This window comes from Asparagus officinalis, chromosome 10, assembly GCF_001876935.1.
Source record: "Asparagus officinalis chromosome 10, Aspof.V1, whole genome shotgun sequence".
NCBI lineage: Eukaryota > Viridiplantae > Streptophyta > Magnoliopsida > Asparagales > Asparagaceae > Asparagus > Asparagus officinalis.
The window spans coordinates 41,922,551-41,932,919 of NC_033803.1; the positions used below are offsets into that span (position 1 = coordinate 41,922,551).

Below are 10,369 nucleotides of genomic sequence, written 5' to 3' on the forward strand. Positions count from 1 at the left end.
CCTCTCATTAGGGGCCGGCCCCCCTCTCTCTTTCTTTTTCACTTTTCTCTTCCCTCGAGCGTCCGTTCTCCCTCAAAACTTCATATTTGCATTAGATCTAGTCTTCCTTTGGATCTTTGACTGAGAAATCCCTCAAAACTTCCATATTTAGAATTTCTCTCAGGCCCCTCGAGCACGTGATCTGAGCCTCTTTCAAGATCTGATTTTTATTGGATCCACGAGCTTTTCCTCAGGTAAATCCTCAATCATTTAAATTAGTCCATTTTTTTTTGGAAATTTTGCAAATTGGTCCTTTTCACCCCATTTTGTTCTCCTTGGTGAGGCAATCGGGAAGAGCCTTGATTCTCCTTGGCGAGGATCGACGCTTTTAAAGATATGTTTTGCTTGGTCAAAACCATATCTCAAAATTAATAAAGGGGCGTTTTGACGCTGCATTGTGCCTTATAAGCCAGGGACATATAGTCGATATACCCTACCTTATAAGTGCATAATGTGGCCAAATCGTCTCACCCTTTATAAGGCAGTGACTCTATCTTACCCATTCGTAGGATGAGTTCAACTTCATTTTATGATTGAGACTAACAACTGTTTAAAATTTTGCTTCCAGTGGAATATCCTTCTGGGGCGTTCTCATCTCACGCAGTGTACGGGCGTCGTGGCGAGTATTATTTGACTTCCGACGATTTTCCCCCCATCCCAGTCACTCCTCGGTTTGCTTCGGGCACGTCGACAGAGGTTGCCCAAGTGGTGAAGGAAGGTGGATATCGAGCTCTTCGCCAGTTGATTACAGATGCGCCCCTCGTGAAGGATGCCAGTTCGATTCAGCCTCTCAAGAAGACCGACTTTTTATTTGGTGATTCTGCCAGAAGACTGGCAGCGGTTTCATATATTTGCCGAAGATTCCTCGGCATCGTTCGTTGACTGAGCTCCAGCGTCAGGCTGTGACACGGGAGATGTCGTGGCGCTTGACGGAGGAGCATGAGAGCGTTCACTGCGGATACATCACTCATCAGGAAGCTCCTGGTTCGAGCAGGAGTCACATCACTGGATTGCATCATGGAGTATTGGGATTAGATGCACCGCCACGTAACGAGCTTCTTGCCGCTGCTTCTACTTTGAAGAATCGCCTCGCTGCTTTAGGACGGGAGATGCCTGCGACACGCCACAGGTTTTATGGTTGGGTCCATTCTTTGGACAAGCTTTGGTGGACTCGCATGACGAAGTACGTCTTGAGCCGGTGGAGCGAGGAGTTGCACGCTTGTGGTCTGTATGCAGCCGTTCGTGCCACCATGTATGGTTTGCCTGTTAGCACGAAGCATTTCTTCGCTTTGTGCGAGCTTTATAACCCGGATTCAAATACTTTTCTGACCCGGCAAGGGGAATTGGGTTTGGCCCTCCATGAGATGCACAAGATTTCTGGTTTGCCCATGGGACAGATGCTATATCAGGAATATTTTCCCTCCAACCAAGAATTAAGTCAGCTGAAGGATCGCATGCCTGACCGCTACGAGACTTTATGATACCTCACATGTCACTATCATATCGCTTTGGCGCAGTCTGAACCTTTAGCGAAGAGGGCTAAATCCCATGTGAGCCAGAAACAGTTTGCGTCTTACTTGTTCAGAAACCTGGAGAGCAATTCTAGCGAGGCTATTTGTGAGCTGGCACCACTCACTCCTTCAGGGGTTAATAGTCTACTGAAGAAGGTTGATGCTCATTCCTATACCATTAGCAGTCCTGAGGGTGGTTTTCCTACAGGGACCAAGTTTAAGACATTCTTGTGGCATGCGACCGCACCGATTCGACCGATGACCCTTCTCGCCGGTTACCTCGCTATCTGGTTAAAGAAATGCGTGGTCCCATATCAGTCTAGTGATATCTTGCCATTGGAGGTGCTCTACCCAGCGGTTTAGCTTGCCTACAAAAAGGAACTTTCGCTTCTTCCGGTGATGGTGGCTAACATTCATCGAGGGCTTCGACAGATTTCTAGTGCTTTTACACGGAAGGAAAGTGGACCGCCGACTCAGATTCCTACCATTAAGGTGGAGCTTCCGTACACTTATTTGATGGCTTGGTTCGTCCTTCATCGTTCCGATATGATGTCAGTACCATATGCCACAGACCCCTCTGTTGGCCTTCTTGTTTTGATGATGTTTAACAAAAAATTTACCACTAATGTTGTTTGTCTAGTATTTGTGTATTAGTATTTATTGTAGACAAACAACGCTGTTGGAGGATGGATGGATTGCGCCATAACGACGATATCAAATGGAGGTTGGCGGAATGTCGGGTTGAAGCCTTGCTATTCAAAGTTCAAGATCCAAGTTCAAGCTTCATCCGCGAGATTACCAAGTCAAGCTTATTGAAGATCAAGATCATTGCTTGGGTAATTTAGTTTAGGAATTTATATTATGTGTGTTAGTACTTTAAGCTCAATCATATACACACATACACGTTTTGGTTTTTGTATATATATAGTTATATATATACATATATGTTTTGGTTTGATAGTTTTCAAGTTTTACTATGAAACAAATGAATAGAATTGGAAAATACTATTTTGTTTCATGTTTATATGCCTATATATGATTTCACCTTTAACAAGCTTATATTTAATGAAATCATATTTAGTGTTTTGAATATATTGCATAGAATATGCAAATTTATGAAAATATTGTATTTCTAGATTATAGACTTCATAACAACATGTTATATCTTTTATCAAGTCTATACAATCATTTCATAAGGTTTCAAAATGTTGTTTAAGTCAAAATATCAAAATATCAATTTTCAGGTTTTCATGTTTTGGACTATTTTGTAAAATGATGATATTTTTCATTTGGGAAGTCCTTTTTCGAAACCAGTCATTGTAGCATGTTTATTATCATGTCTACAATCATTCCCCAAAGTTTTACATTTTTTGGAATTTATTTGATATTTTTAAACAGCATTTCAAAATCAGATAAACAGTTTTCATATCAGTTTTCGGTCGCCCGCCCCGGTCGACCGAACCTGAGGTCAAAAGTTCACTGGGCTGACAGACGTCTGTCGGTCGACCGGTACGGTCGACCGATGAAAATTTTCGGTCGACCGACGAATTTTCCGGTCGACCGACAAGTGTTCCTTCAGCTTCCAACGGCTAGTTTTTTGACCGTTGCATTGGGGCTGTTTTGTCTTTTGCTCTGGTTTCTTGACTCAGTTGTGAGAGGGTATAAATACCCCATTGTCTTCAACTCTCAAGCTAACCAAGAAATGTTTTAAAAGAAAAGAAAAGTTTAAGCAAGGGTTTAGGGTTTTACTGTTTGTTTTGAGTTTGGGTTTCTGTTTACAAAGGAGGAAGTTTTCACTGCAGATTGAGGGATTCATTCTCAATCCCCTTCATCCTCTTCTTGTGTTCTTAGAGAAGTTTTCTAACTCTTTTCTCTAGCAATTTCATTATTGATTTTCATATTCTTATTATTGCTAGTTTGTTAATTGAGTTAGATTTTATTTTACTCATTGTTACACACACCCACATTGAGCTTATAGTATTTGCATACATAGTATAGTTGGGTGGTGAGAGATTGTAACTTTGAGTTGTGCTTTCATTGTGTTCTCATCTATTATAGAGAACAAATTTATATTTGTTACATTGTGAGATTGTTAGGTTTTCGGTGAGCTAGAAACCGAGTGTGGTGTGAAAGTTTTCGGTGAACTAGAAAACCGATTGTGAGGAGTGACGTTGATCGGTGAGCGTTGAAAACCGATACTGTGAGGTGTAAACGTTGTTCGGGTGAACGTAGAAAACCCGGTTGTGATAGTGGAATTCTCCCCGGGAGTGGGGAGCGGAGACGTAGGACGGAAGGTCCGAACTCCGTGATCATATTGCTTGTTTGAGTGTGCTTTGGCGTTCATTCATATTTATGTTCATATCTTATATCGCCATTGTCATTAGCTCATTATCTATATCATCCACTATCTTGTTTAGATTGTTTACCCCTTGTGTTAGTTTACATATCCTATACATATATCATATTGTATATCTCTTTGATAGGATATATCATCTTGTGTTAGCTCATATATCCTTGCATATATCTCATAGTATATCTCATTGCTAGGATATTTACCTTTGTTCATTTTGCTTATTCTTGCACATAACTCTTGTATATCTATCTTGCAAGAATATACTTGTTAATTAATTTTAATTGGCACTTAAATCGGATTAGATTAGCATAAGACCCTAATCACCCCCCCTCTAGGGTCTAACAATTGGTATCAGAGCTTGGTGCTCTTTGATTTAAGGTCTAATCGCCTTGAGTTAAAGATCCAAGTTATCTTTTTGTGCTAATCTTGTTTTGATTGCATTTTTTGTCTTGCTTGCACATATATATTTATCATGGTCATGAAGCGTGCACATTTGTTAGGCTATGAATCTAATGTTGCTCCTAAATTCATTAATTTTCCCTATGCACAATGGGCTTCTAGATTTAAAATTTTTGTGCAATCTAAAAATATTGATTTATGGGGAATTATTGATGATGCTTATATTGTACCCACTATGGAGAAATCCAAGTGGAGTAGAAATGATAAAAGATTGTTTACTATGAATAAAGTTGTGTTAGAATATATGCTTCATGCACTTGATTCTTCTATTTCTAACAAACTTGCTCATTTTGATAGTGCTTACAAATTGTGGATATTCATAGAAGCACATCAAGGAGACTTGGAGGCGATCCGACAAGCTTTGGAGGATACGGCTTCAAGTTCATGTAGAGCTTCATGCACTCGTGCACTAGGCGATAGCCCTAGTGAGGTTTGCGAGTTCGAACCCGATAATGATTTATCTAGTGATGAACTTGCTTGTGCTAGTGAAAAATTATTGCATGCCTATAACAAATTGCAAAATGATTTTAATGATTTAAAAAGCAAGCATGATGTTTTAAAATCCGATCATGAGAAGCTAGTGTCCAAATTTGATGTCATTGAAAATGAAAATACTATGCTTAAAGAAAGCAATGACTTATTAAATTTGGAAAATGGAAATTTGATTTCATCTATTGCTAGCCTATCTCATGCTAAGATTGATGCCATGTTAGAAGTAGAGAACATAAAAAATAATACAGCTTCTTTTATAAATAATTATTTATGTTCTACTTCTAAAAATGCATATGTGCCTAAAAATGAAGATTTGAATCTTATGAAAAATAGTATTTCATCTTTAGATTCAACTTTAAAAATATGCATTCATAACCATAAGAAACTTATGGACAAGTGTGCTAAATCTAGTAAATCACCCATACACTATGCACACTTGTATAGCAAAGTTTACAAGTGCTCCATTTGTGGTCGTAAAGGCCATTTAGCTAAATTTTGCTATGATGCACAAAAACATAAGAATATTAATCCTTCTTGTGCATCTCATCAAGTTTCTTCATCACATGTACACACACATGCACATGCATCTATTTCTCATCATAAGCATGCTAATGTGTATAAATGTGATCTATGTGGTCGGTTTGGCCATTTGGCAAAGTTTTGCTTTGACATGAAAAAGAATTCTAGATTGCCAAATGTTTTTCATAGACCACATGTTTTTAAATGTCATGTTTGTGGTAGGTTTGGACATCTTGCTAAATTTTGTTTTGATATACAAAAAGCTTCTAAATTGCAATATGTTCCAAATAGACCATTGTTTAAGAATGTTTCTCATTTGCAAAATAATTTTAAAAGAAAATCTTTATTTGCAAATGATTCCCGTGCACGAGCTAATGGTCCACAAAAACAAATGGATCTCTTTCATTGCACAAATTGCAATCGGAAGGGTCATTTGAATGAATATTGTTTTGACCATGTTAGTGCACCATATGTGCCTAAGAGGGTTCATAACCCTAAGGCTTTGAGCTTTAATGATAGGGGTCATGTCCCTAAATCTTTTGGTACCAAGAGTTCTTGGGTACCAAAACAAATTTAAACTTTAAACCAAGAATTTTAGTGTTCTTACTTTTTCCTTTCTTGGTTTTAAAATTATGTCTTAAAATATTTTGATTATGAAAATAAATTTATAATTGATAAAATCTTTTGTTTTCATGATTATTTGTTTTGTTTTGATGAGAGGTTTGTACTTATATAACCCTCCGGGTTCATTGGGTGTTTATTCCCAAATCAAGTTTACCGGATGCTAAAATGATTATATGGGTTGGAACAAGCTCAAGAGCTTGATATAATTGTTGCCTCTCTTAAAAATTGTGTTTTGATTTGTTGCTTTTGAATTCATTATAATTCACTTATATGATGATATTTATGTGTTTGTGCTAATGGATCATCTATTCGTGCTTTATAATGTATTCTATGAGTGGTTTGATCAAGTTATGTAAAGAAAATTTTTCTTTATTGATCAAACATTGTTTTTGAATATAAACTTTGATTTATGATTTCTTTTGATGGATTTGTTTTCATTTGAAAACTTTTTTGCATGTTTCTCATGTTCCTCTTCTTTTGATTTCATAAATCTATTCTTTTATATGGTTTTTATATTTTTTGTGTTAATGAGACACTATTTTCATATTGACATATTTATATGTGTTCTCATTATCTTCATGTATGTGAGTAAATTTTTAGCATATTCATGTATGCTTGCTCACATATGTTTTGCCATGATCTTCATCGCATATATTCTATATGGCTTTTTGATAGGGGGAGCAATCCCTATACTTGTTTGATACTCACCTATGCTTATTGATAGGGGGAGCTTTCGCTCTCTTAATCCTTTTGTCCCCTTTTTGATGGGCCACCGAGCCACCCCAGGGTGGCTCGGTTTGGGCCGAGCCACCTTGAGGTGGCTCGGCTTGGGCCGAGCCACCTGAAGTTGGCTCGGCTTCGGCCGAGCCCCTCTAGGTGGTGGTTTTTTGGTGTTTTCCGCCTTTGGTTCTGTCCGTGATTTGATTAACTTAGTCTTTGATTTGGTTGATCTGATTTGGCAGTAAATCCGGATCCCGATTAGGCAGTAAATCCGCTTCTGAGTTGGAGTCCGAAACCGATCTTGATTCGATCGTCATTCGTCCGAGTATGCCTTTGGTTGGATGACTCGTTGACTCTTCGAACCCTTGGCTTGATCCCGCACGTGTATGGATGCATTCCGTCGCTTGATGCGATTCGTCGATCTCGTCGCCTCGTTGGTTCGTCGGTTTGTGCCGAGCTGAGCTAAAGGACCTATAAGCAATTTTATATGCCTACAATGAATTGATTAAAAACTATGGGAGGAAGCATATCTCACCTAGAATTATGCTCAACATTGATATAAGGAGGCTTTTGATACTCTCAGCTGGGAATTTCTGGAGGATATGCTGCAAGGGCTTGGCTTTCCTAGTAGAATGATAAAATGGTTAATGGCTTGTATATTTACCCCAAAGTTTTCTATCTCTCTAAATGGATCCCTCCATGGTTATTTCAAAGGGGAGAGGGGATTGAGGCAAGGTGACCTCTTATCACCCTATCTCTTCATCCTAGGGATGGAATATTTATCTAGGAGATTGGATAAATTGAAGAATGAGAATACTTTCAAATATCATCCTAGATGTGGGAAATTAAAAATCACTCATCTTGTGTTTGCGGATGATCTTCTTCTTTTTTGCTAAAGGGGATACTCTCTCAGTTCAAAATCTGTACCAATGCTTGAAAGATTTTAGTGCTGTCACTGGCCTTGAAGCTAATCAAGTAAAATGTTCAGTTTACTATGGTGGAGTCTCAGCCACTGTTAAAAAATCAATTGAAGAATGTCTGGGCTTCAAAGAAGGATCATGGCCAATTAAATATCTTGGAGTTCCTCTACTGCACAAAAGACTGTCCTATGCTGATTGCCTCCCTCTCATTAATAAGATTAATGGTCAACTGCTAAGCTGGATGAAATGCAAAAGTTTATCGTACGCAGGAAGGATTCAGGTGATAAAAAGTGTCATACTTGGAGTTCAAATCTTTTTGACTTCTAGCTATTATCTACCAATGAAAGTTCTTCAAAAAGTGGATGAGCTATGCAGGATTTATCTTTGGGGGAAAAATGAACAATCTCTCAAAGTTGCTCTTGTTTCTTGGGAGAAAATTTGCTTGCCTAAGGATCAGGGGGGCCTGGGTATATATTCTGCTGTAAACTGGAACAGAGCCTCTGCCTTGAGGAATCTGAAGGATCAGGGGGGCCTGGGTATATATTCTGCTGTAAACTGGAACAGAGCCTCTGCCTTGAGGAATCTGTGGTATGTTCATATCAACAAAGAACTGCTGTGGATAAGATGGATTCATGGTAATTATTTAAAAAGAGACAGCATATGGCGAGTTAAAGCAAGAAATGGGGATTCCTGGACTTGGAAGCAGATGTTGAAAATTAGAGACAATGCTTTGATTCAATGTGGAGGAGAGGAAAATCTGAAACAGTTCTTAGCTTCTCACTATAAAAATACTAAAGTTCAGCTCTCTTCTCTTTACAAGTTATTCTCCCATAATACTAGCAAAGTGAGATGGAGCAACACTGTTTGGGGAGGTTTGAACTATCCTAAACATTCTTTTATTTGTTGGCTTGCTGTCCAAAACAGGCTGCAAACAAAGGATAGATTGATGAAGAGAGGGATTGTAAATGAAAATATGTGCACCTTATGTTCCAGGCTGCAAACAAAGGATAGATTGATGAAGAGAGGGATTGTAAATGAAAATATGTGCACCTTATGTTCGGGTCAGGAGAACAGAGACCACCTTTTCTTTGACTGCCCTTTTTCTAGTGAGATTTGGAACCAGGTGATGTTGTGGCTTCAATTCAAATGGACAGCTTGCAATTGGCATAATCTTCTGAACTGGTACTGTAACAATCTTAGAGGGAATGGGGACAAAGTGAAGATTAAAAGATTGGCGTTTACTACCACCCTGTACAAAATTTGGTGTGAACGCAACTGTAGAATTTTCGAGCAACAGTGCAAGAGCAAAGACCAATTGGTTAAGGAGATCAAGATGGACATATTGATCATTGTCCTCAACAGCTCCTTGCCGGATAACTGCAAAGAATGGATTAGCCTCTGTAAATAGATTAGAAAGTTGATTTTCTTTGATCTGTTTTGAATTTTTTTTTTTTTTGATACCTCACATAGGAGGTTCTTGTTGTTCTTAAAAGCTTACATTTGGTGAATGAATAAAATTTATTTCATTGACCAAAAAAAAAAAAAATTCATATCTCAGGAAATTTTCTTTCATTAATCTTAGTCTAATTTCTCATAGAGGATTACAACTTTATTTATAAAGAAAAACTAAATATGGAAAATAAATCAAGTCCTATCTGAATCCTAATATAAAAGAAAACGAAGATAAAATCTTTAACAAAATAAATCTCAAATATCCTAACAATCCTAAATCAAATCGTAAGGAGATCTTACCTAAAATTGGAGATTACATTAAATATATTAAAATAACAATGATACTAGTAAATCTATAAAATCATTGATCAACAACCACCAATCGTCCTGCATCAGCATGTGTGTCTGAGCGTTCGTGCATGTGTGCATGTGGAAGAGTCTAAGAACGTCATTATGCATAGAATAGCCGAGTGTTGGGGATTCGAAACAATCAATCGAACCCTTGCCCTTCCGGACCTTGTGTTGAAAGTAGGAAAGTAGGAATAAACCACAAATAAAGATCTAACCTTGAAAAAACAGTAAAAGAGACGAACACACAGATTTAACGAGGTTCGGCAACGTGCCTACGTCCTCGGGAGCCACACCACACAATCTTTCTATTAATTGAAGAAGAAAATACAAGCTCTCAAACAAGGGGTAAATCTCTCTGAGATTCTCTCTCTCTTTGCAGCCAAAAAGCTCTCTTTTTGATGTCTTTCTAACCCTAAAAAACGTTTGGGTATTTATAGAATCCTGAAACAAAACAGAGTCCCAAACAGTTTAGGAAACTGTCTGGGCGATTCGCGGTCGACCACCGTGCCAAGGCCGGTCGACCGGCCAGAGAAAAATCTGTTTACAGGGTCCTGTGCACATTTGCGGTCGACCGCAGCGGCCACGCCGGTCGACCGACCAGAGCGAAAACTTCTTCTCAGTCTCCTGCAGTGCACGCGGTCGACCGGCTCTGCCACTGCGGTCGACCGCACAGTCTTCTGACTATTTTCTTCGTCTTTTCGATTGCAGCTTCGGGTCTACACACTTAGACTAACAATCTCCCACTTGGAGACCAAAGCGCCATCATCGAGCTCACCCGAACTCTCCCCTTCTTCGCATGTATCTTTTTCTCTGAAAAAATTCTTTCTTCAATCAACATCCCGACGATCGCGCCGATCCTCGTAGTGTGGCTCCGCCTTCGTCTTCTACTCGTGAAGGCCAACTGAAGTTGCGCACAACTCCAGTTTCTC

At 38.8% G+C, this 10,369-nt stretch overlaps 1 protein-coding gene across 1 annotated transcript; it reads left to right on the forward strand.

Annotated features, from left to right (window-relative positions):
* On the forward strand, positions 7,591 to 9,045 carry LOC109826672. Its single transcript, XM_020393693.1, has one exon. It carries the CDS (start codon positions 7,591 to 7,593, stop codon positions 9,043 to 9,045), a length of 1,455 nt encoding a protein of 484 aa, XP_020249282.1.

Bases quoted from the DNA above. Each gene is read 5' to 3' on its own strand.
- LOC109826672 (XM_020393693.1), top strand. From the start codon at position 7,591: ATGATCTTCTTCTTTTTTGCTAAAGGGGATACTCTCTCAGTTCAAAAT.